General features: G+C 39.1%; 1 protein-coding gene across 4 annotated transcripts; it reads left to right on the top strand.

Moving 5' to 3' along the window:
* LOC136676634 (calmodulin-regulated spectrin-associated protein 1-B-like) lies at positions 1 to 22,245 on the top strand. Of its 4 annotated transcripts, none has more exons than XM_066653749.1 (19): positions 1 to 167; positions 1,152 to 1,318; positions 5,736 to 5,998; positions 8,931 to 9,092; positions 9,902 to 9,982; positions 10,314 to 10,346; positions 12,526 to 12,667; positions 13,030 to 13,169; positions 13,285 to 13,381; positions 13,756 to 13,891; positions 14,677 to 14,768; positions 15,019 to 15,091; positions 15,194 to 17,438; positions 17,523 to 17,659; positions 18,441 to 18,661; positions 18,861 to 18,963; positions 19,091 to 19,200; positions 20,309 to 20,427; positions 20,522 to 22,245. In XM_066653749.1, exons 2-19 carry the CDS (start codon positions 1,162 to 1,164, stop codon positions 20,816 to 20,818), a joined length of 4,608 nt encoding a protein of 1,535 aa, XP_066509846.1. In that variant the 5' UTR covers positions 1 to 167; positions 1,152 to 1,161; the 3' UTR covers positions 20,819 to 22,245. The 4 variants fall into 4 exon arrangements, with proteins under 4 accessions (XP_066509846.1, XP_066509844.1, XP_066509842.1 ...); XM_066653747.1 differs by having other exon boundaries at positions 13,756 to 13,924; positions 14,680 to 14,768; XM_066653745.1 differs by having other exon boundaries at positions 13,756 to 13,924.
* The last annotated feature ends 5,185 nt before the right edge of the window (positions 22,246 to 27,430 follow it).

Below are 27,430 nucleotides of genomic sequence, written 5' to 3'. Positions count from 1 at the left end.
GTTGTGTCGGTGGTGTCGTTGCGGGGAGGATAACGCCTCTCCGCCGCTTTATCTACGCCTGGACCCCGCGGCTCTACATGAGCTCCGCTTGCTGGATTTATCCCATGTTATCCCTCTTAACGTACGGTTACCTCTAACAGGATTACTGATAAAGCACAACGTGTAAGGTATGCTTATGTAGCGCTGTTTTTCGGCTCAGTGTTGTCCCTGTTATTGTCCGTTTAGCTTTAGCGTGCTCATAGTAACGTTAAGGTAAACGGTTAGCTTGCAGTTCACAACGCTGGGAGCTAACAGCGAAAGCTATCGTTGTTATCACGGAGGAATGAATGGCCCTGTTCTGCAGAGCTATTTTTTTACAGGTTCACTTCTGACTTAGTGATACATTGCTGTGCACAACGTTTTTAATGTAAACGTTTAACCGTTATGAATCTAATAGTCAATAACCCTGTTAACGTTAGCCGCCAAAACAGACAACCTTAAGAGTTCCCAGGTTTTAGCTTTAGGTTGTCTCACACCTGGCTGGAGCGCAATATTAGCATTATTAAGGTTAATCAAAATAGCCAAAGCTTCTGTTTAACGCTAATATTTGTGGCTATGTGTAACATTCACTGCTTAAACACGAGCTATTTTGGTATGGATTGGTTTGATCAAATTAAGTTACATGAAGCTGAGCTTGGTTTCTAATTCTCCAAGCTTCTTATACCAATTTTCCATTCCACCTTAATTGGCGCAGCAGTAAAATTCGGCGCCTGGCTGCGAAATTTAATATGGTATGGAAAATTACAATAATAATTGGATAACGTATTTAGGTGCCAGGATGTTAATCAGTCTAACTTAGTCTAAATTAAACAAATTTAAGTTGGAACGGAAAATTAGAAGAAGAATATCGAATAAGAAGCCTTCGTGAAAGGGGTCTAGCTAGCTTGAAGTGTGGGGAAGCTAGCATTAGCAATGCTCATATATTTGCATAGCGCCTGTGTAACGTTTATTTGGTTTCTATAACGAAACGTTACTTCGCCTACACTGGCACGTCAACGTTATATTCTACGGGGTTATATTAAGAATCACGTTTATCTGAAAGTTCTGGTGGAGCAGTAAATACAGACAGTGTGCTAACATTGTGTTTCGGACATTGGTTCTGCTGTACACAGTAGCCTCGTTATGGAGGTGGACGGGGGTGCTGGAGGGGACAGCACCCGCAGAAAGTTGGACCTAACGGGCGAAGCAATGGAGATAACTCCGCTGGAAATGTACGACTCAGCCAGAGCGAAAATCGCAGCCAACCTACGATGGATATTTGCTAAGGCTTACGGCATCGGTAAGCTATGTTTTGTCATCTCTAGGCCTTGGTCCTATCCAAGCTGATTGGTAAAGAAAAGACTCAGCTGGCAGACTCAGCTTGGGGTTTCCAGACAACCACATAAATATTTACAATCCACATACAAGGGGACAGACCATGATATTACTCTCATCGACGTTGATTAAGAATAATGTAGTTCTTAATAAAACATAATAAAGGTAATTAAACAATTAAGTAAAACCATGCTGATAAGATTAAAGTGTAATTCATGTTTCTGTTTACAAATGAAAAACAGTTTGTGGTGAACAACAGTCGATTTGTTCTGCACTCTAAATGTGTTTGCTTTTTGTGTGAGATTTGTCCATCTCAATGTAACATTCATTGCTGCTCTTGTTTAAGAGTTATAAGGCAAAAACACAAGTGGTAACACACGTGTATGGACAAATGCTAACACAGATCTTACATGCGATTACAAAAATAGAATGGTAGCAATATTGTCCAAATGTCTAATTATGATATGATGATGATAATAATAACAATAAACACATGAACAATAAAATTAGTTAGTTTTTATTAATTCATACATATTTGGGTATTTGATTTTCTAACAATATATAAGCAGCAGAATTTCTAGAGTTTTTAAACCATTTTGAACTTTGTGATCTGAGGCTTTCCTGGTCAGCTGTCCAAACATATAAATCATATTTGATCTACCTTTATTTATATATATATATATATATATATATATATATATATATGGCAAATATGCATTTAAGTTTGTCTTTATTTTCGCAATCAACATATAATCATTGTTCAGTATTAACTCTATTTTGCCACCATGACAAATGTAAATATCTTAAAGTAAACTCAACTCTCTTTACCTTAAAAATTTGCAGGCATTCTTTTGACATTTGATGGGCAAATTACATGTTTTGGCAATTAAATCTTAGGCCACAAGTGGGTTAATTTTTTATCTGAGTGGAATGATCTGGGTCAAAGCAGGCAAAGTCCAGGATGAGAGTGCAGTAGTAGTCTCTGTCTGCTAATGCCTGATTTAGCCTTCAGGATAAACAGCATTTGTTCCATCTGCAAAGCTAGTAGAAAGAAAATTGACAGGTTGGACTAGAAGTATGGACTCCCACAATCATAGTTACATTTTAAGTCCATTGAAATTATTGTTAAAGGGGATTTTCTTTAATTTTTTATTATAAATTAACTGTCAAATATGTCTGGTGTGTTTTTTCTCATTATGGAACCTAAACCACTTGACTCGTCTCTTTTTGTGTTTCCACTAGCCAAATCCGGTACCTGGAACCGGGTACTTTTTTAGTCCCTACTTGCAACTGGTATGAAATGTAATGTATAAAACTTTCAGCGTGCTGACTGGCCAGAGAGACCTGTGAATCACCACGAAATACTGAGTTCCAGCAAAAAACAGCTGTTTGTGAAACTTCTTAAGTTATAGCAGCAGTCACATTTGTAACATTATCTTGTGGTTTTGAAGAGGTTCAAACACTCCTTGAGTTGGTGGCCGACGAATTTTTGGTCCAAAAAACAAAAACAACTCATGAATACACAACGAGTAAACAGCGCCTAATATTAAGGCCTGCATTGCTGTGGTTTTCAAAACCTGCGGTTCCTGTTAGAGAGGGGTTTTATGACATCACTTGCTACGTTTTGCAGGATAGTTGTGCTAGTGGAAAAACGACCAGCTGAAAGTGAGTCGAACCGTGCCAGGCCAAGTCGAGGTGATCCCATGTGGTGGAAAAACACCAATAGAGAATGAAGTTAGCACTGTTATGGCACAAGTGCGTTCAGTGCCAGAGTAAACCTGTTTAAAAGACACTCCGGGATAGTTTATTTGTGGATATGGTTCGCTTGGAGTTTGCCTTGAGTTTTGCAGTGGTCTGTCTTCAGGATTGACATCTGGTGGAAAAGTAGGTGACCTACAATAGAACAGATGGCATTGTAATGCACCTTTAAAAGAGATTTTGTTTAAAAGATTGCTTTCATGGCATTCACTAATTTAACTTTATGGTGGCTTTAGAAGTCCTCACTATGGTAAATTTGTTATAGATTTTAAGTAATGGGTTAGTCATTCTTTCTACGAAGTGGGAACTACCTAGTACAGTAAATTATGGTTGAGAAGATTGAGGTTGAGAAGATTGAGTTCACAAGCAGGAGGAAGGGCAGCAAGTTTGCCTACACAGATTTAATTTCAGGATGAATCCTATCCTTGCTGCTCCCTAATATTATCCCAGTGACTTGATCTATCTACAAGGCACTGAAATTGTATGACTAGCGATTTAATACATTTAACACTAAACATTACTATAACTTCATCTTACTAGTTTTATCAGTTTGACCCAATTTTATTAAGACTGATTTTCTCTACAAAAATATTGATAGGTCTTGTGTAAAGTAATACAACATGGGTTGACTAAACTTTCTGCACTAACTGTAATCCACAGCATGGAAAAGCACTAACTAGGAGCCTTGTTGCACCGAGTGTATTTTTAGTTCTTTTCCTGGCACAGGACAGCAAAAGGCTGTTGCACACAGGCAGTGTGATGTTTGGGCAAATGTCATTACAGGCATCATACATTGATTTTTCAAGTTTCATCTTGGGTGGAGGTGGAAGTTTGAGTTTGGTAAAGCCCATTCTAAAGTATCTTTGGAGACAGTGAACAGTGGATTTCTAGTTGTATGAATGGCACTACAATGCTGTGTTCGTATCTTGGGCATGGAAAGTGGGTCTAATTGGCTAGTGCACCCAAGCATGTTATGATATACAGCTACCCCATACTGTCAAGTGCAGGGGAGTTGTCTGTTGTCACTGGCTGGGAAACTAGTCTCTGAGACAGCTGACCTAATTCCACTCAAGACATGTTTGCTCTACTTATCAATAATTAATATGCAATGAATCACGTCAACTTGTTTGCTTGTTATGTAAATATGAAATTTATCCTTAGGGATGTAACAATGAACATTTTCGGATTTCATACAGCGTTTCATTTTAAAGTCAAATTTCAAACTGATATTTTTTATATTTTTAAAATATCTTCATACTACAAATATATTTAATTATATACAACACAGGTTGTTTGGGCCGTACCACACAAAACTAACAATCCCTAGAACATGCCCAGGCGTGTGAATTAGGCTTTCTCCTCTATGCCCATTTTACTCAGGACTAGGGCACACCCAGATGCCTAGTTTAGATAATTAACAGTGGCTTTCACAAAATGATAAACTAAGACACAACCCTAGTTTTTATATGTGTGAAAAATGTTGACTGGTGTCTATACAGATATTTAATCAGCTTACCTCTCTTTTAAGGGCCGTAAATCCAGGCCAAATATGCAGTACAATTTATTTGGCAGCTGAGATGGTAAAATAAAAATAGCTGACTCATCTGTAGAGTTTTATAATGTTGTTAATGTTTGGTTTAAGCTGGACTGCTTTACACGTCAACACATTTTAAAGCTATCAATCAAAAAATATTAATTACGATGAATAAAAATAATTTTATTAGTCACTTTTTTTATTTATATGATCACAGTTGACAACAACAAAAGATTTCAAAAAGCAGTTAATTTATAGTTAATACCACATCAGAAGTGTGCTTGTACTCAGTATATACACTCAGTATATTTTGTAACACGTCATAGCATTGAAGTAGCTGGGAAGTATTTTGGGCAATCCAGTTTTAAAGCCTAACCCTAACCCTGCCAATAATCTATTTATCTGCCAGGAAATATGCTTAGTCACTGCAAAAACACTGTTTAAATGTAGCTATTCAGTCGTTAATGAATCCATCAGTGAAAATGTAAGTTTGTATAAAGTTCATGGGTTCCTGACACACAGCAGGTTTTCCTACGTTACACCAGAGAGTTCAGGTGTGTGTAACTGCATGCAGGAGGGTAATTTGTAGACAGTTTTTCATGTAGTGCAAAGGTACAAATGGATAGGACTTGTGGTAGATTTGGGAAAAGAACAAATGCTGCTATGCCATTGAAAAATAAAGGACAGGTTCCTCACTTTAGTTAACACTGGTGCTGTGAAGCCAGATACCAACTGCAACAGCTCATCAGTGTTGACATGGGAGCTCTAAAACCATGAAGCATGGTAGCCCAGCTTTGTTTTCACACCCTCATTCAATTTGGCAACACATACAAATCAGCAGTCTCTCAGAAAATCTGGAAAACAAGGCTTAGTCTAGACATTTGGCGCATTACACAATGTTGTACATGTTGGCTTTTAATCGATTCTCACCTGGAAATACCCCGTGTGTCCTCAATACCACTGTGACATCTTAATTGACTTACACCCTTAATACCAGCCTTAAGTGATTTACTGATCTTTGTGTTACCTTGCATAGCTTTGGAATTCTATCACGTTTGCTGTTTTTTTAATATTTCCAATATTTTACCAGATCATATCCCAGAGGACCTGCGGGATCCCTTCTACACAGACCAGTATGAGCAAGAGCACATCAAACCCCCTGTGATCCGGCTGTTACTGTCTTCTGAGCTGTATTGTCGTGTATGTGGCCTCATCCTCAAAGGAGACCAGGTGGCCTCACTCCAGTCCCATCAGTCGGTCATCCAAGCCCTGTCCCGCAAAGGTATCTATGTCATGGAGGGCGATGATACGCCTGTCACAGAGGCAGATCTCACTTGTCAGCCAATCAAAATGGTAAGTAATGAGAGAGTTAAGGGCAGCTTTAGTACTGGAGACAGTGCTTCTGCATGAAACTTTTCAGCATTTATTAGGTTGTACATCCACATGGGACTGAGATGCATAATAGTGTGCATTGATAGTTAAGAGATTTAATCCCAGGTCATCTCAGAGATACACTGATGGCAAGGAAATATGTCAGTCTGAGGAACTCTTCCTGTTGTAGATGCCTTATCGGCACACTGACAAAATCAGACAAAAGAAAGCTTATGTTTTGTGTGTGCGAGCGTGTGTCTGAATTTTTTTGCCCCAAGGTGCATGTTGTCTTTTGTGCAAACCTTAAAGCAAGAGATCCTAATAACGCACTCAAAAAGAGGATGGCATTGATTTCCACAAGTACATATTAACTGGCAGTGTTCTCCTATTCTAGTGAAAGAAAATTATAAATGTTTGTGATTCAACTCTGTCCACCCACTTGTGGTTTTATCTCTTTTACATGCAAATGTATTTCATTGAGCCCACACCCTGTACAGAGCTTTGTGGCACGTAATCCACATAAACCTGTTTGACAAAACCTAATTGTTCCAAGGTGTGTGTGTGTGAAATATTTGCTCACTATGAACATAATCATCAAAAGTTAGGACGCTGTTCAAATACAGCAAGATTATCTAAGTTTTCTTCATATTACTTTAGGAAAACATGCATTTTTCTTGTCATGTTTTGAGGTATTAAATGTCTGTACCAAGTTTTCCACTAATGGCATGGGTATATACTGTCTTACAAGATATCTTGTGCAAATACCCCCATCTGGTTTAATCAAATGAAATCAAATAAAAGAGGGAAACCTTTTGTCCAGTAATTCTGAGATAATTCTTAGCCCAATTTGCCCAACATGTTTAGTTAGTTTTGTCTTCCTGTTGTTAGTAGTAAGTAAATAATGTTTAAAACATGATGTGTTTTTTCAGAAAACAATATTAACTGGTTTATTGTTAGGCATGGGCCTCATACAACAAATGTTCAGGTAGAGCCAGTTTTGCGTTACTGTAGTTTTGGATCACTTCAACAAAAAGAGATGCTTGTTTTTAGGGTTAGTGTCAGGACTAGTATTTTCTATAAATTTAGTTCAACAACCTCTGTTCACCTCAGTAACAGACTTGTTTGTTCCCTCCCAGTTTGGTTTTTAGGCCCTATTGATCACACATTGATTTTCGGCCAGCCTGTTGAGTTTGTCAAAAGGATAATGCAATTATGTAACTTCCCATCAATTTCTTATCCTGTTTTCTGTTTTAGCCCCATTGTTGTTCTTTTCAATCCTGTGATTAGATTTCTGTGGTTGTTTCAGATTTTATTACTGATCAGAGATTCTATGTATTTGAATGTATGCATTTATCAGATACTCTTCTACAGAGTGAATAGCAAATTGATTATTTTTCAACGGCTCTATGGTGCATTGTGGTGAGCTTGCTCAAGAATTAAAGCCTGATCTGCTGTATAAAGAGCAGGTGTGTTGGGTGAATATTTAAACTGAAACATTGTAGGGCAGGGCTCACAAAGGTTGGAGCTGAAAAGCAGCAGACTGTGTTGCCAACAACCAAAGCTCAAATCAGCAAAACAGTGTAGATTTGAAGAATGAGCAGGTTAGGCTTTAAGGCCCCAGAGCCCCCTGAGGATGGTCAGGATATCTCTGATTTTACTCTGTTACCTTGGAAACCAGACATCTCCGTAGTATTCCTCCTTTGGCTGACTTGTAAAGATGTCTCGCTCATGGTCAGGATCAGAAGTTAATCTGTCAGAAAGGCAGTGTGTTAGTGAGCCAATACATTAGTCTGGAGTGAAGGACCAATACATCTGGGCTGTGGTGACATTTTTATGCAACTTAAGGAGAAGAAGCAAGTGCATGACTGGGCAAGGGGTTTCCATGACAACAGGAAGGGCTCTGTGGTGGAGCTGATGCGTGCAGACAGTCTGGCTCTGGGAGTTGAAGTAGTGATCAGCTGGGGCTCCTACACACACCCTGAGAGGAAAAAAAAGGTTAAAGGACTTGTCCCCTGTCTGGCTTACATGTATGTGTGCAGGCTTTTGTTGGCTGTAGATACAAAAGCTTAAGGCAAATCATGTATGAAAGAGGTTTTTTAAATCTGATGCACTGAAATGACAAGCTGAATTTGAATATACACTTGACTTACATCTGGAAATGCTGACAGAAACCTTTTAAACAACATATAGGCTAAAGTATGCACAGTGGAATCCTGCAACCTCAACAAAAGAGGTGTTTGAAGTGAATGAATTTATAATCTATATGATGTCTTTGCAGATCAAGAATTATTTTTTTGTGATTTTCCATTGCTTCTATTTGCTTGTGGGGACTTTGTTCTTTTTGCTGTATTCATACATGTTTTTTCACTGTCTACTTTTTACCTGTTCCAGCATGTCAGAGATTTTAACCATTTTTAATATATAGTTTATATAGTTACAAACATTTGTAAACTGTTCACTACCTGAGTGTCTAACTATATAATTGTTATTTAGAGTGTGTTTTATTTATCCAAAAAAAGATTACTAGCACAATTATTTGTCCTAATGTTTTTTTTAAGGTTGCACTTCTGGAATGTTTTTTTTTTTCCTTTTGGTTTCTGAGTGCCTGAATCACTTCTGAGTTTTTAGATTTTTTGCTTATTATTAAAGGGCCCTAATATCATAATTCAAAAGAGTTGTCATATGTTACATGGAGTTACAGTATGAGCTCTGTGTTACAGTATTTTGCTGTAACATTGTATTACAGCAAGGTTGCTCTTATATGTTGATTATAATGAATCCCTTTAGTCACTGTCTGTATGCTCCATGTACTTAAATGCCACCAAAGTGTGTATATATATATATATATATATATATATATATATATATACACACACACAGTTTTTCTGACTGGTAAACTTCAACTGTCTTGTAGAGCTCCCATATGCCCATGATTGATGCCCTGATGATGGCCTACACAGTGGAGATGATCAGCATTGAGAGGGTAGTGACTTGTGTCAAACGTTTCTCCACATTCAGCGCCTCAAAAGAGCTCCCCTTTGATTTGGAGGATGCCATGATCTTCTGGATCAACAAGGTGGGTGTTTGAGAACATATTTTTGGGTTTGTATATAACATTAAACTCAACAGTGTTTTCAAACCTTTTGATGACCCCAATACATTTAAAAGCACAAATAGAAAATATCAGTGTATAGCTTTATGTGCTTAACTTACAGCTTACCTTAGTTCTGCATAAACTTATTTTCATTCTATTCAGGTAGTAAGAAAATAAATAAATGTGTCTGTGTGCTTCCGTACATAGAAGAACACTTAGAAGAATAGAAGAATATTTTTAATTGTGATATGGTGGGCTACTATAATGAATTTCATATAACCTCCAGTTGTTGTATAGTACAAAAAAGCTGCAGGTGTTTGAAATTTGTGCATGAATGGATGATCTGGATAATAAAGGTGGGGCATTTTGAAAAATTTGAAACACTGGTATTTCTAGTACCCCACATTCCCCTGGATAGTAGGGCTGGGCAATTGAATCATATTTTTACAAATTTGGCCTTCAGCAATTATGAAAACAAGGTAATTGAGGGAAAACAGTATTTGTGTTGCATTCTATTACATCGTGATATAACCCTAACTCTTATTTATATTCCAAAGTGTTAACTGTTAAGTCTAAAACTAAAACTAGTTAATTTTACTTTTGTCTCGTGTTATTACTTCACGTCATGTGAGGCTAGAAATGCCCTAGGGAGTAAAGGATTTGTTTTTCCTCCCCCTTTTGGCTACCTTTTTAGACAAAGCAAATGAAAGCTGCCAGTGTAAGCAGATTGTCTAGAACGTAGAGAACATAATCACTACACGGCCTTCTGATAATACTTTTATTGTTTTCAGGTGAACCTGAAAATGCGAGAAATCACAGAGAAGGAATTCAAAGTAAAGCAGCATCTGCTAGATTCTCCCAGTCATCAGAAGGTATCACTGTCTTCAGCTTTTTTTTTTGCATTTTTTCCAAAGATGATATAGCAGAGCAGAATGTGTACAGCAGTATGAGTTTTGATAGCCTCTTGTCTTGCTGGACTGTGTAGCCATACAACTTAGTCTTTTCATTATATCGCAGAGGAAGTATTCCATTTGAAATTTCTTCAGTATCACCAGTCCCTTCCCTCTGTCTTTTTTTCCCTCCTCTGGAGCCTGTGTGTCAGTTCTGTTTCTTCTCTTCTCTGACCGTACATTCCTGTCTGCTCCTCTCCTGTCTCTCTCCCTCTAACCTCCTCCTGCTCCTCCTCCCTTGCTACTCGGATAGTCTCCCTCAAAGTGGTATTGGAAGCTAGTACCTGTAAGTTGGCTGCCAGTGCTTTCTTCTCCACTGCTGCACGCATTAGATGTGTTGATGTGTGCACACCCCACCATCCAGGCCACGCTTCTTTTGGATTTGCAATGAATTATACTGGCAAACCCTACTGCCCAGTGGCTCGCGTTATCCAGTAATCGCAGAACAATCTGCCTTTCACTCCCCTAAGCCCACTCCGTATGAGCTAACACATTCCACCATGTGTGTGTGTGTGAGAGAGAGAGAGAGTGTGTTTGAGAATTTTTTTTTTTGCCATAGAGGTGGGAAACTTTATACATGACATGATGCATAAATTTGCCTTCTTTTTAAATTATGCAACATCACAAAATCTTTATAATGTCTATAAATGTTTTGTTAATCATAGAAAAAATTATGAAGAAAGATTTATGATGCATGAAAGAATAATTTTTCCCACCCCTACTGAGCAACTCCTGATTTAGCCCTTTTAACATTTCTGTGCTGAAATATACATGGCAGCCATCATTCCTGTCACCTTTATTCAGTTTGTTTTTCATAAGATTCACCCTCTCACTTTGCTGCATCTGTCCCTCCAGCCCGATCTTACGCTTTTGCTGGCCAGTTGCATGCCGGAGCTTGTGGAGTACCCACATGTGGTATGATGCTCCTCCGTCCTCCATCTCCATTCTTAACTGTCTCACATCTTTATATTGCTGCTCTCATTTTGTGATAATATCTAACTAGGCTTAGTCCACGTTTGTTTTAGAAACTGTTTTAGCAAGTTCAAGGATGACCGTTCCTGGTTCAGCCTGAGTACTTTACTATATGAATTAACTGCGATCTTAGGCTACGTTCACACATACTAAATAATGTGACCTATATCTGACATCAGTCTGAACAGATCAAGCTCCTAAACTGACCTGCGTGTGCAAAAGGACGATGCTTCAAACTCACTGACCTGAAACGTCCACCTGTTTCACACAAATCACTTTCTTTTTGAATAGAAGCTATAGAACTGGACTGGTGTTTTACTGTGCAGCACTACATCACAAAATAATCATTTTCTTTATTCCAAATGAGTTATATGTTAAAAACAGAGCATTAATTAAAGACTTTAAAAAATACTAAAACATGAACTGATGCCCCCCCCCCCTTAAATAATGTCCCCTCTGGATTATTAAAACCAGAACACCAGAGCGAAGTGTTACTCAAAATAATAACATTTAGAAATATAAGTCAGTACATAAATATGTAGTTCCCAGTGATGCCCTGTTCCTTTATCAAGTATAGATTACTTGGTTGATAAAATGTTAAGGTGCTTGCTTTTAGAAATGTTCAAAAACAAGTAATAAACAAATTTTATAGTATACTATTTGTTATTTATGTATTGTATAAACATTGATATGAAGCACCAAAACTTCTCGGGACCTACCAATGACAAGGGTATGTATTTTGGGCTTAGCTGTTTTTGAAATGCCAGATAAACCTATGGCTATTTGGCTAGTGGTGGTCTGGCTAAAACTAGGATGGCCTAGTTTCTCTTTGCTTTTTTAAAAATGTGTTTTAAGAGATAATAACTCTTCACAAATTTCCAAGAGTTGAATCTCAGTGCCACACATAAAATTGGCCCAAATCTGATTTAAAAAAAAAAAAAAGTCAGATCCAATGTGATTTGTGCTGCTCATACAGACACACCTGTGTCACATATGAGGAATCAGACTGGCTTTGGGCAACTTCTACCTGCTGTGTGAACGTAGCCTTATGTTTGCTGAAATGGCAAATGCACTTATAGTAAAACCTGTGCTCTCAAAGGAATGGACGACCTTGAATCTTATTTCGTTAGTGAAGTAAGTTAGTATGCTGTATTTCGTGTGGTTTTACAGTGCTGTTGTGTTGTAAATTGGTGCTAAGGGCTTCATTCAATAAGTAGCGCTTTTTTAATTAAATAAATACATGTATTTTATCCTATGGTTTCATCAGCTCTGCTTTTGGCAATGGTTGCTTTTATTTATTGATTTTTTTACTGCATTCATGCTATGTATGTTAGGATCAAAGGATACCATTTATATAATTTATTTGATAAAATTTGTGTACTTAAAATACGTTGGTGTGTACTTTATTAGTTTTTCTGGAATATTATGCCAGGTTTGCTTCAGCTTGAACACATTATCTATGCATCTTTGAACCACTGTTTTGTCACGTTAAGGTGCGCTACCGGCGGGAGCATGGTTCAGGCCGCCAGATGCCTCACTTCCCCCTACTGGAGGATCTGATGAGGGATGTGTGCGATGGTGCTGCCCTGCTGACTGTGGTCCACTACTACTGCCCTGACCTAATGAAGCTTGATGGTAGGCATTTTTAAGTGTTGTTTATAGTAAAGCTGTGTGTTTTTGTTAAATCATCACTTACCTTTTGTTCTGCCGCTATAACTAGGCTTTAGTATTTGGGTTTAGTGTGAAAAAAAAGTAAATGCCATAGGAATATTTGTTTGAATATTGTAGTATTTTAGCATGCACAAACCATTTGAAAATGTACCTCTCTGTGAAATAGGCTGAACTATAGCAGTTAGGAATGTGCATTTCTAATAGTTTAACCTTTAACCAAATATTGACTGCATATTTAAGTGCTGCCCTGTGTGTACTTCCTAAATGTCATTCACCTAGCATATGAGAACTTGTTTGCTAAGCATATCTTTCTGGTCTCCCTGCAGATATATGCTTGAAGGAGGTCACCTCAATAGCAGACAGTCTATATAACATCCAGCTACTGAAGGAATTTGCCAATGAGTACCTTAACAAAGGTTTCTATTTAACACTAGAAGACATGCTGTATGCCCCGCTTGTGCTCAAAGTAAGATATGGAATACTTTTCATTCTTATGTAGTTGAGCATGACCCATGTTTTTGCATAGGTCCATGTAAACTATAAATTCTCTAAGTGGTTTTCCCAAACAATTTTTTCCTCAGCACAATGTGATGGTATTTATTGCTGAACTATTTTGGTGGTTTGAGATTGTGAAACCTGAGTTTGTCCAGCCAAGAGATGTCCAGGAATTCAAGGATGGTGAGAAAATATATTTTCCTGATGTTTAAAAATGTAATATTTGCTTGCAGTAAAATGAATTTTTTTCCCATTTAATGTTTCCCACTAATAAAATGTTTTGGACATTGTGTTTATGTATTTGCTCGTATTGTGTTTTCCAATATGGCCACTGTCCTTGACTGCCCACAGAGCCGGTTAATGAAAAAGTTACTCAGTTTGTTCACTGATCTTTGCAACCCCTGTTGGACATACCCTAAATTTTTCTGCTATATTTTTTTTAAATATATATATGTTGGGTGGTAATTATTTAGTAGTTATTGTATATGCTTTAATGTATGTAATTTAAGTCACTATTCTATCTAATGGTGATGACTTATAAAATATCTCTCTCACAGCAAAAGCTATGCCTCAGTCGAAGACTTGCCGTCCCTCTGTTCCTATCTCCAATGCAACCAAACGTAGCTTCCTGGTTTCCCCTAGCATTGCTGATCCAGCTCACCCTGTACCCAACAGCCCAGAAGTGTGTAACAGGTACTTCCTGCACCCTGAGGAATCTGATCATCTGTAAGTCTTAAAAGCCCTCCCCACTTTCATGTGTAAACCTTTCATCTGAGCATCTTTTATACATCATCAGAGTTTAGATGTTGTTAGTTGTTTTGTGGGTGCCAAATTTACCTTCTTTCATTCCTTAGCATTTTTTTCAACACACTTTAGCTGCTCTGGAAGCTTTCTGTACAATGATTAAAATAAGGTGAACAGTGGTCTGCTTTATTCAGAGCTCCCTTTTTTCAAAATGTGACAAATATTATAAGATTAGCCTGACTGTAAGGTCTGTTAATGAGCTTTTATGGGATTTGTAAAAATGATGACTATATATACACTTTTCTGATCATATTACGTTTTCCTCACTCTCACTGTTTAAAAAAGTAGCATTGCATTTACGGCTTTGTGTTGGGGTTTGTGAAGCTTTTTTGTGTTATGTGGTGGTCTTGTAAAATATTGTATATTTGGTATATGTTTTTTAACACACCACAATACACCTAGGGTAAATAGATCTTTCAAAATTCTTAGTGTAAATTGAATAATTCAGTTTTCTTGGAGTATGTTGTTTCGGTGGCTTTTGGGGTTAAAAGGCGTTATTCAAAATTTGTAAAATAGGGCCGTCATTCCTAACACAGCTTGTCTATATTTGTCCAGCCACATGGAAAATGAATATTGTCAGTTAAGATTAGATTTGGACTCCAGTAAACTTGGATACAATTTGCCCTTGTTTTGTGTTTTGGAGGCCTGCCAACATTGCCCTGTTTCTCTTTTAGTAGCAAGGGGAGCTCAAGCTTTAGTCCCTCACATCCACTACTTCCTTTGAGACAGAGGCAACAGAAAGCTCAGCAAGGAGAAGATGCTTCAGGTAGGACACTAAGCGTGTAGTGTTATAGAGAATTTAACATGGCCACTGGCAGGGGAAAAATTTTTTTTTTATGCTTGGCATACTTTTATAGAAATATATTGTGGAACAGTGTAAAGCTTTTGATAACTTTTTCATTAATGATCTCAACCAAGCAGATTATAAGCTATTACTAGTGCGTCATAAGATATCAAATGAGTGCTTTTGTTATTCACAGTGTCCTTGTATTTTTTATTATTTTTTTAAAATCCAGCCTGTAGAAATCGTTCAAATTCTCTTACACAAGAAAGTCGGGGGTCAGTTGCTTGGTCAGACAAACGACAGAGGTAAAAAAAATTGTTGTGGATTATACAATTTACATATAAAACTGTTCATTGATACTTATCTGACCCAAATTTCATTTTCTTATAATCTTAATTATAAACCAGGCCATTGTCCCAGCTGAATCGTTACGTTCTCCACTGTGCCACGGATAGTGATGCAGACTTGGCCTCAGGTGACAGTGCAAGTCTAACATGTTCCATCAGTGAGGACAGCCTGGCCTCTACTGTCACACCCAAGCACCAAAGTCACCCTAGCCAGGCTCTTCCACGACGAATTAACGGTCACACACTGTTAGGAAATGTTAACATGGATGAAGTCGATGAGATGGTGACTGTTATAAAGGCAGAGTCATCAAAAAATGACATAACTCTGGCAAATTGTTCAGAAAGAGAGTGCCAGGGTGCCACGAATGGTGCTAAAACAAGTGCTTGGGGAAGACAAGAAGAAGCCAGTTTGGATTCCAGAACTGCCAGTTTCTATCTGGAACCACTGATGCCTGCTGTCCTGAAACCTGCAAAAGAAAAGTCCATATGTCTGAACAAGGAGGAAGAGTCTGGTGAAGCAAAAGTGCGTGGTGCAGGAAGAAGAGTTGGTGGAGGAGATGGACCCTCAGTTCGGCGAAGACCTCCACACAGCCTTAACCGTACCTTCAATGCTAGTTCAAGCTCTGAGCTCGAGATATCTTCTGAGCCCAAATTAAATGTCTCTGTGCCTGCACCTCCAGGGCAGACTCATGCCTTCAGACCTATGGTAACCAGCAGCATAGAGCCTTCTGCTGAACAGTCTACAGGGTTCTACCTGCATTCATCTGTGCCTGAGGATAAGAGGCCTGTCCAAGCCTGGGGCATAGTGCCTGAATCTGATATAGAGACCGTAGAGACCATTGAAGAGCAGGACGCAGAACTAACAAAAGAGCTGCATCCACAGAAACGGCTGATGTATGAAGAGGATGTGGAATCTGCAAAACTGCGAGAAGATATGAATGTGAAGGAGCATGAGGACAAGGATGAAGGAAGCAGGTGCTCTAGCCCCGGCCTTAGTGTTCAGTCACAGGTGAGCAGTGTAGCCAGTGGCAGTGTGCGAATGACCAGTTTTGCAGAGCGGAAGATGCAGAAGTTTGGCAGTAATCAAGACATTCGCTCCAGCGCCAGCAGTTCACAAAGGACCACACCAGATGGCTCAGAGAGTGGTCCCATTCCCCTCACATCCTGGAGGATGAAGAGGGACCAGAGTCCCACACAGCAGAGCAAGGACAGTGCCAATATGTTAGCTTCTGAACTTGTGCAGTTGCATATGCAACTTGAAGAGAAACGGCGTGCCATCGAGACCCAGAAAAAGAAGATGGAAATCTTATGTGCTAGGCAAAGACTGAAACTTGGAAAAGCTGCCTTTCTGCACATAGTTAAAAAAGGGAAGAGCGACACACTTCCTCAGCCCCTCAAAGCAGACCACTTGAAAGAAGAGCAGAAGCTCAATGGGGAAAAGGAGAAGTCTAAAGATGATTCATGTCTTGATACAATGAGGGATGGAGAGAAAGGCACTGAAGAGCCAGAAAAGGCATCCCTTGAATGGGAAAGTGCAGCTGCCATGCCCCCTAGTGCCTTAGATGTAGATGAGGAAGTAGACCTTAATGAGTGTAACCGCTCCATAGATATGCTCAATGAGGCTATCAGCAGTATTCAGCAGCAGATGATGCAACTGTCTCTACAGCAAGACATTCTCATGAAGCAAAATATCCAGTCCCCACCAGATTCTGCACAGCCTAATGGTGACCAAGCAATTTTTTCTGAACCAAAAGTCAGAGCTGCTATCCATTTTGTGGAGCCCAGTGGGAGCCCAGTAGTACGGAAGCCCCCTAAGCTCAGCTCTGCACGTTCTCGTTCCAAACCATCTGAGTTGAAGTTGTCCAAGGAGCACAGCAAAGGGACAAAAATATCAACGCCTACTCCTGTTGACAGTCCTACTGCTAGAGCCAGTCCTGGGGGCAGGACCCCCAGAGCAGACTATGAGACACTCAACAAAGATGAAGGTGCTCTGAAGAACACTACCTATCATCTTCATGATGAGGCAAACATGCGTACAGTCTCGCGGGAGCCAAGCTCTGTCGCCCTAGGAATCACATTTAATGAAGATGTGTCTAATACACTAAGGGACCTTGATGCAACTTTTGACAATGGTCCTAATTGCGAGAACGTCTTGTCTGAGGACACAAGAAGCAAGGCTAACCTCATCGAAGTGGACTTGTCAGACTTGGCAGCCCAGACAGATGATGGAAGTTCCAACACGTTAGATGTCTCCTCAGATGCAGCTGATGGTGAAAAGAAGACGGGCATGGGCTTCTTCTTTAAGGTACTGGCTTGTTTTGCATTTTAGACAAAATTGCATGAAAATGATGACCTCTAACTCAAGTGTTCCATACTTCATGAATTACAGGATGAACAGAAAGCAGAGGATGAAATGGCCAAAAAACGGGCAGCCTTTCTCCTGAAGCAACAGAAGAAGGCAGAGGAAGCTCGGGTCCGCAAACAGCAGCTGGAGGTAGAGAGTGAGCTTAAGAGGGATGAAGCCAGGTACGATAAACCAGTACAATTCATTAAAGTAAGGGGGACTTGTAGATGTGTTTTGATGCAAAGCACATTTATTTTGAATATAGTGCCCACCTTTTTTTTCCTGAATAAATGTACGTTTTGTAGTGTATCTTTGATGATGCATATCCTTACTAATACTAATAATAATATATAATACTAATACTAATATTATGTCAAAGTTAATCATGCATGGGAGTTATTTTAATTAGCTGAATAATTGTTTCCCCTTTCCATATTTCATAGCACACTCTGAATATGATAACATGGGGATTAATTTAGCGTTAGGCGAGTTTAATGAGAGCATGCTAATTCATTACCACAAACTATAATTAGAGTTTGCTAAAATTATGGCTGAATGACATACGTTTCAACATCATCATTGTGTATGCATGCACAGTAGTCAGACTGCAGTATGTGCTTTTTCATGTGTATGAGGCTGGTGCTGCTTATCTGTCTTTTTCTGTCTTGCTGAAAAATGTAAAAAAAAAAAATAAAAATAAAAAAGATTGCAGACTGAACACAGCAGACATTTGGAAGAGGGAAGGGATGTTGGGGAAAAGTGGAGAAAATGGAGGCAGACAATTGCACACGGCGCATATCTGAATCTGATCGCTCTTCTGAAGCGCTGCATTGTTGCACTTGCTTTTAGATTAAAATTATTCTTTCATTTGTCTTATACAATGACATTGTTGAAGGTTTCTGCAGTTTAATTCATGATTTTAACTTCATGAAACCTTTGCTGAGAGCATGTTGTTTGTTTCAGGCGGAAAGCTGAAGAGGATCGAATGAGAAAAGAGGAAGAGAAAGCAAGGCGAGAGTTGATAAAGCAAGAATACCTGAGAAAAAAACAGCAAGAAATGATTGAAGAGCAGGAACAGCCCAAGCCCAAGCCTAAACCCAAACCTAAGCCCAAGAAGCACAGACCAAAGTCTGTGTTGAAAGAAGAACATTCAACTGACCAACACTCAAAATGCTCCTCTGCAAGTAAGCAACTTGCATCCTTCAGTGTTTCTCAATGGAGTTTAAAACTGACATCTTGTAAAGAGATCATTACCTCGTCCTTCAGTTCCACAATCTGATGGGGAAATGTTTTGCTACATTGTGATTTACCTAAACATTATTGGTAAACCTTTCCTCTTTAGGGACTAAACAGTTAAGGCTAATTATTGTCTTCTGTCCCCAGATGAGAACCTGGTCAGTGCCCAGTCTGGCTCTAATCTGTCACTGTCTTCTGTGGCCACCACAGAACCAGATAGTGTTAACTCAGGGGGTGCAGGATCACAGCGGTATGTGTGGGAGTGCCTGTGTGGTATTAATTAATGTCAGCTTAAAAATCAATCACTTATCCAGACACTGACCTCTAAATGTATCTGAACACCATTGGTCTTATCGGCGTATTCTTTCCACAACTAGGGGGGAATCAGTAGAGTCGTTTTCAGGCTTCAGTCGGACTACAGACCGCGACTGGGACAACGGTTCCACGGCATCTTCCATTACATCAACATCTATGGCGGAATACACTGGTAAGACAACTGACATAAGTTATTATTCCAGTACATTAAGTAATTAAATTGTCTTTCACATTTTTAAGTACATTTTGAGACATGGACTATGAAGGATGGGCAGTATGGTGATGCTGCCACGCAGTTCCAGGGTTCTGGTGTCATGGGTTCTGTCCTCACCTTGTGACACTGTCTGTGATGAACTTGGGATACGGTCTAAAAGTGGGCATGTGAATTGGCTGTGGATGTCCTGTGATGGAGTGGTGCCCAGGATGAAGCAGTTACAGAAAATAAATGAATATACAAACAATGAAATTGTTGTCAGGGTGTGTTTGCAATGATTAGTGCTGTGATAAAGTACTGTGCAAAATCTTAGGCACCTAAAATGATTATTATTTCAAATATATTCTCAATACAAGTGGTGCTTGAATAAAATTATATACAATTACAATACGTACAAAAACATAACTACAGTAAAAATAAACTGACAAAAACAATACACTTGATGTAATATAATAAAATATTTATTAACCAGTAAAATTTGGTACTGAAAAAGTACCTTATATAATGTTGGACTGCCATGAAGTGAGGTTTTGGAAGCATTAAACCAACACATCCACAAACAGAATATCACTACTTACTGTAATATGTTTTCTAATATTTGTGAGTTTTTTCCCCCTTTTTTCTAATAGCAAATAAACACCTACTGCTCAGATAAATAGATTTTTAAATCTCATTTTCTCAGGTGCCTGAACCTTTTGTAAAGTACTGTGTATATATCTTTGATACTGATAGATTTCAACATACTGATGTTTTGTTGTGTTCACTCTTCATATTTTTACAGTATAAAATTAACAAGAAGCTGTTTATCATTTAAAAAAGTCCATGTTATTAGGCTCTATATTTTCCTTAACTGTTTTGTGAACATAATGTAGACCTTTATTCTCTTGTACAAAGCTCATGGAAACACAACCCAATTTAAATCTTCCCAGATATCAGATACTGACTTGGATCCGGCAAATAAATGAACCGCTTGTTGTTGTTCACGTTATTTCTAGTGCTGAAATCTGAATGTTTTTATTTCTGTCAGTGTGCTAATTTATTTTACTGGTTATTTTGATTCCTACAGGGCCTAAGCTTTTCAAAGAGCCTAGTGCAAAGTCTAATAAGCCGATAATCCACAATGCCATCTCTCACTGCTGCTTGGCAGGGAAAGTAAATGAACCGCAGAAGAACTCCATCCTTGAGGTGTGTTATATTCCTTAAAGCTAATTAAATGTACATTTAGAGTATGCTTCATAAGCATTTACGAAGATATGTAACTTGTACTCTGTGTTTGCAGGAACTTGAGAAATGTGATTCGAACCACTTGATGATTCTTTTCCGAGACGGAGGCTGCCAGTTCCGGGCACTTTACTCGTACTTTCCTGACACAGAGGAGATCCAAAAGCTCACTGGCACAGGGCCTAAAAGCATCACCAAGAAGATGATTGACAAACTGTACAAGTACAGCTCTGACCGCAAGCAGTTCACCGTAATACCTGCCAAGACTGTGTCTGTCAGCGTTGATGCTCTGACGATTCACAATCATCTGTGGCAGGCCAAAAGGCCCGGTGTGCCAAAGAAGGGTGGAAAGTGAAGTCAAACACATCTTTGGGAAATTGTAATCAAGAGGTGCTCATGTGCTTACTGTAACTGCAAAGAAATCACAGAGATGTCTACAATCAACTTCTCTCCGCTTGTGCTGTAATGAGAGTGGCTGTGTGTGAGTGAATGTTTGGACAGACGGCCAACATGCTCTTCATTTGGTCTATTCAGAGTTTGTCCTCTGTCTCCAGCCTGTGGCATTTTTTTATTGATTGAGTTCTTGTTACTTGAAATATTTCTCAGTTTGGCAAGCTCATTTGCAGCAGGGCTTTCCTTTCTGATGTACAGAGGTTTTGTCTCTTTGCTGTAAAAGAGACTGAGAGTCTGCTGCATCTGGGGGTCATAACCCAAATATTCATTTAGATAATGTAATGCTGACTTGCATCTTATTTTTTTTTTTTTTTTTTTTTTTTTTTTCTCCTCTTCCCAAAAAAGAAAAACATGCTGCTCAGAACTGTCTCCTCTGTGTCACTGGGACATCCCAGTCATACATAATGTTGGCCTTCACGCATCGTGGTACTATAGTCAATTAATTCAGCGCTTTAAAAGCAAATCATCTGTAGCACTGGTGTATAGACCTACGATGGACCTTTTCAAGTAGGGAATGAAATATGCTTTGGTACATGTCTCAGATGCTCTCTTGTTTTGCTACTATTCTAATGGTAGAGGTAGTGATTTCTCCACTTGACGACTGTCCCGTAAAATGGTGCACTCATGATCATGTTTTAGTGCTTTTATCATGCAATGTCACCATGAGTGATGTCCGCTCTGGAGCTTTGTCTCTCATGCAAGAGCAGCATGCTCTGTTCTGAAGAGTGTCGCTGTAAACCGTTTGAATGACAACAGTATTTAATATATTCATAATCGGTTACTTCCTCTGCCGTCGCTGTCTAATTATTTACCATTGTTTAAAGCATTCCTTTGAGTCCTGAAGGAAGTGTGTGAGCACTGCCACGTTGTTGTTTTAAATGTTCAAAAGAAAGAAAGAAAAAAAACACTCACTGAAGCCTTGAATTTGGTGTCAAGATCAAAATAGTGTTGCACATGCACTTTACTTCTTATACAGACAATTAGCTAGACTATTGTGCTGTTTGACAGTAAATAGGAGTTGACAGTAAATAGGAGGTGAAACTGCATATTACACTTAGGAAACAGCTTCAACACTAAGTTTTAACACTGTCGAGTAAAATAATGGCCCCTGAAAAGGCTCTTTAACTACTGTTTTCCAAGAAGTTGGACAATAGACTTGATTCTAGTGAGTTGCTACATTTGTTTACTTTCAAAGTGCAGTTTTGTATGTTTGTTTATATATAAACTTAAAGATTGTACTGATGTTGCTCACAGTTCTTTTTAAAACACTGTAATTTTCATGCTTAGTCATTTTATTTTCTCCACCATACCATTATTTATTTTAAACAAAGGCACTGAAAAATTAATAAATAATTAAATAAACTCATTTTCATCATTTGGTTTCTCATTTTTCACCTTTTTCTTTTAATGTTTTCATTATTTTAATAGGCACCCTATTCATGATAAGCTAAAAAATTGCGTGCTGTATTATCTTTATTCATTTACTTATATCTTTGTTGTTCATGCATTTCATTTTTTTCTTCAAAAGTCACATGTACAGGCATGTTGCAGGTCCTGTGGGTCTTACATGGTCTCTGGCAGCTTTACCCGAATGGAACACCTCGGGCCATGCTTCAGTGGAAGTTTTGTACACTTGACGGTTTGCTGAAGACATGCATGTGCCATGGTAACTGTCAGTTTATTCTCAGTGGACAGTTTGTGATATCAGGTATTTACTGGATACTACAATCAGACGGTGAGAAAAATGAGAGGTGAGTGCCTAGTTTAAATTTGTTTCCAATTTCTGTTGAAAGAAAGCAGACTTAAGTAAGTGTTGGGCATGAAATATAAATTCCTTGTCCTTATTTCTTCATAGCTTTTGTCCTTGTTTTGGAACTGTTGCGTAATTTGCATTTGGTCTTGTGTGGAAGTTGTCTGGGCAATGTGTGCAAGGAGATACCAACTAGTAAGTTACTTTTTATGTGGTACATTTTTAATGTTTTTAAATTTCAAATACTTTCTCCCTCTAAAATGTACTGTATTCTGCAGATCAGCTCGTCAAATCTATCTTCGGGCTCTTGAATTTTATACACATCTGATGAATCACCTTCATTTGAATGTTCTCCTAGGTTATCCTGCTGGCATGAGCTCTCTAGTGCTCTGGGTGAGCAATGTGGGAGAGATCAATTCAACGGTCTTCAACCACACAAATCTAGCCTCTGTCACAAGTCTCGTACTGGAAAAAGCTGGAATCACAGCTATATCACCAGGAGCCTTTGACAAGTTTCAAAACCTCAAGACATTGAATTTGTGCTATAATGATATCACCCTAGTCACCTCAGCTTGGTTCACCCATAAAGAGGCTCTAGAGAACATCAACTTGTCAAGTAACAGTATTTCAGCTTTGAATGACGATGCCTTTCATGGCCTTTCTGGACTCTCCAAACTAAACCTCTCAAACAACCAGATACAGAACATTACCACCAATGTCTTTCATTCACTGAGTAACCTACGTTACCTGGACCTCTCCAACAATAAGTTAAGTCATCTGAGGGTGGCCACACTTTATCCACTCAACAGAACTAAGGTCTATTTGAATGGAAACCCATGGAACTGCTCCTACACTGATTTTACAGACTACGTAAAAGGTGAATAATGAAAATGTCTGATGTCTGTGCTGTCTGTTGGCTTATCTGTCGACTATAATGCCTCACTCTGCTGTTAAAGTACATTGCTTGACTTTTGAGTTAATCTCTTTATGGCATACTGCATGTTATCTGCTATTTATACGTTTTCCAAAATAATGGTTAATTCTGTGCTATTTTACCATTTTTAATGAAATAGCTCATAGAATCCAGTAATTATTGTTGACAAAAGTGCATGGAGCTGAATGGTTAGTTAGTTATTTTGTACATATCATATATACTTTCTGGCCACATTTCTTTTTCTAGACGCTAAGGGCCATTATTAAGGCATTAGGTAGCAACAGAATTCAGAATCTGATTTGATAAATGTTTCAATACAGCAGAAATGCACTTGAAATAATTACCCCAGTGTATTCTCTAATGTCTTGCCGAGCTAATGTTTGTGTGTGGTGTGCAGAACTACACAAAGCCTCTCTACTGGAGAACAATATGGAAGTGACCTGTGACAGTCCACCATGTCTGAGAGGAGTGCCTGTGTGGAACATATCCGAATGTGTAGAACCCAGCACAGCTGCAGATCCTACAGTTGGAAGCATTCACACACTACAACCAGCTGCAGTTCAACCACAGATCAACTGGTCTGTTCTTATAGTTTTGATAGGTATGTGATCCTCTGCACTGGAATAACACCATACCCAAGATCACGTGTAAATACTGCATGCTGTACAACTTTAACTTAATCTTTTGTTTATTTGTTATAAAAAGCACTATTGTTGGTTAATACCATGCCACAAAATACCAGAAAACTAACAAGTATCTTCTACCAGTGGTACTTTGTGCACTGGTACTTGTCATCTGTGTATTGTCAGTTTTGTACCATAGGAAAAGAGAGCGGAAACATCTACAGACCATCAGACCTTCTCCAGAGGAGCCAAAAATTGGAAAACGTCCCCTTTCAAGCTGTAGGGAAGCCAAAGACTGTTCTACCAATCTAGAATCTGTTGTTCCTGACTCCAACAAGAACATATTGTACACAACAAAAGTTTTACAAAGGCTGGATCAGACAAAAATTGAGACTGAGAAGGTGTCACGAATTTGCCAGATTTATGGCACAGGAATACATCAGAGTAACAGAATTAGTAACCGAGCCAAATCAGCAGGGCCCATACTTTCCAGGAATGTACTGTGTAGACAGCTGGAGACTGAGATGGAAGAGGAGAAGGATGTTGAAGTATATTCTAATTGTGTGGGAACTGGGAAGGAAGAGGCAGAAGATGGAAGGTGGGATGATGGGACATTGGAAACAAAGGAAAAATGGCAAGAGTGTGGAAGTGATGAGGAAATGCAAGTTGGGACTGCAGAAGATGGCAGTTATGAGTTTATTACCATGTTAGAACCACATGAGAAGTGCAAGGAAAACCTAATTATGGAAGGTGAAGAAGAGGAGGGAAATACCTTGGAGGAAAACACAAGAAAACAGGAATTTCTGTACAATGATGACAACGCTGTGCTCTGTTTAGAAGATGATCATTTAACCTCCAGTTCAACAAGGCATGACCCCCACCATTCAGGTACAAGTGATGCTCTCAGGTCTTTGGAGGATCCTGAGAACATACCTTACCTTACTATTGGGACTGACGCTGGAAACCAACGCAAAAACCCAAACCCTTCCCAGATGCCCACTGAAGCTTTATTAAGACGGGTGCCATTAAGACCCTTCCAGAGGGTACTGACCTGGCCGCCTACAGCAATACAGTGGAAAAAGCAGTGGGCCCAACACCAGCAGGTCCTCAGTGTCTTCCCTAGGATAATTTTTGTCACTGGAAGCCAGCATCAAAAGGATACCTTTCCAGTCATTACCTCTAAAGTCAGCCCAGAAAATGAGATTAACACACTAGGAAGTAGCCTCTCTTCAGCCAGGCCAGAAAAGACTTCACAAGACAGTTGCTGTGAAGAAATGGTACACAAATCACAGAGAGAAGTCACAGATATTAAGAGTGTGGAGTCACTGAAGGAAATGTGTGAGTCAGCCATTCATTCTTACATCCAAAACTTGCCCATCTCAGCTCAGGAGTATGCACAGTCTGGCGGTATCAGTCAGAACTCTCAGTTGAGGAGTAAGGTGCTTTCTGATTGGGTTCATAGCAAGCCACGGTGTGAGGAGAAGCACAGTGAAGAATCAGTGACTCCATGTGAAGACAATGAGAATGTGAAAAGAAGCAACAAGGCAAAAGCAACAAACCAAATTCTGACAAGTGACCTACGTGAGTCTGAGATGCAGTGGAGGAAAAGACAAAGGGTAGAAGGAAAGAAGTCACGACGAGGAAGACGCAGGAATCAGTCTGGTTCTGGCTCAAAGGTGCCCTCTTCTGGAGGTTCACCTACTGATGACCACCTGCTGGTAGATAATGAATATGCCTTCATAGATCTTCTGCATGAAGTGGTGGAGAACCATGGGCGCTGGACTCGGGAGCGGTGGAGGCAAAGCCAAATGAACAAGCAAAAACTTAAACCACCAGGAAAGAGTAATTAGATGTGCCTTCCTAAAGAAGCAATACAGCTATTTACATTGATTAGTGTTTTGTATTTAACCGATAAAAACAGAAATTCAGAGAGGGAAAACATTATGGAACCGATATGTCTTATGCATTTGTGAATTGTTATTAAATATGGCATCACGTTATTCTTTTATAGTGAATGCTTTGTTAGTCTTAATTATAATTGTTAATGTAAACATACAATAACTGAATAGTTTAAAATGTGTTTTGACAAATGTTTATATTTTAGTCATTCATACTTTTTCATTTTTAGTGATTTGTATGTGTATATTACTAAATTCATACCCTTTTATTGTATTGCTCACTCTTTCTGGTCATAGCACTGATAATGTTGTAGCGTATACATGTCACAGTGAGAGCCAGACCAAAGTACAACCCCCACCATATCAGCTTTTGTAAGTGTTTCAACAGACGCTACCAGGTAGACAATGAGAGATATTCTCCTGTATTCAAGAGGCCAAAGTGTTTATTGCACAGATTCATCAAAACATACATTTTCATGTAAAAAAAAACTCATTATTGTTCTTTGCTGTCAAAAATAAATTTGACATGTATCGCAACATCTTTGTAATGTATATTCAATTTTACATTTTAGTTTACAAGCTCTGCTACATAAGGTTTTTATGGATTACAGGTTAACCATCCTCTGGTCAGTCGCTGTAGGGAAAGTGTAAACAGGGCCTGAAAGCTGAGTTTAAGGATTTCTTCAGCACCACAACACACTGATGTGATACTGAATGATTACAGGATACAAAAGATAAATGGTCAAGAGCTCTCGTGTTCTTATGATGGCTGATCTATAGTGACATTTCCTCTGTCCATTCTGGATCACTAACTCTTTTATGATCGCTGGACAGAAACTGCGATAGAAGTTAGAAAGAGTGATAGAAGTAAGTCTCCAAACACAAGCAGCTACAAAAAACCCACCAGAAATAGAAGCTCGATTTGTCGCTAGTCGTTTTTAACAAAGAAAATGCCGCTAAGAGGTTTAAGAAAGTCTCCGGTTCAACTCAACAGAATGAAAACGTAATGCTCCCTCGGATCTTTACACCAAAGGATCGCTGATTCGCTCATTTCGCTGTCAATCAAAAAGGGATTCAGCCTCAGACAGATCATCCAATCATCATACAGAAGCTGAGCGTCCGGGCCAGCCGAGGCCAGCCCACTGCTCCATAGACCCCCAGAGACGCTGAGCGTCCGATGGGCGGGACAAAGCCCAGCATTTATCCAATGACTCGTCTCGTTTCGCTGCACTTCGCTGCTTCGCTATTGAACTCTGTGGACGCTCAGCGTCCAGACTGTTTAAAGCACCGTGAGGCTTTGATTGAGAGG

This window comes from Hoplias malabaricus, chromosome X2 (assembly GCF_029633855.1).
Source record: "Hoplias malabaricus isolate fHopMal1 chromosome X2, fHopMal1.hap1, whole genome shotgun sequence".
In the NCBI taxonomy this organism is placed as follows: domain Eukaryota; kingdom Metazoa; phylum Chordata; class Actinopteri; order Characiformes; family Erythrinidae; genus Hoplias; species Hoplias malabaricus.
Note: the sequence above shows the minus strand (reverse complement) of the source record. Positions and strands in the feature narration are given on the sequence as shown.

Excerpts from the sequence above, each read along its gene's own strand:
- LOC136676634 (XM_066653745.1), top strand. The coding sequence starts at position 1,162 with ATGGAGGTGGACGGGGGTGCTGGAGGGGACAGCACCCGCAGAAAGTTG. Across the intron at positions 9,093-9,901 it reads TGATCTTCTGGATCAACAAG|GTGAACCTGAAAATGCGAGA; the intron begins GTGGGTGTTTGA and ends TATTGTTTTCAG. Across the intron at positions 12,668-13,029 it reads TGACCTAATGAAGCTTGATG|ATATATGCTTGAAGGAGGTC; the intron begins GTAGGCATTTTT and ends GTCTCCCTGCAG.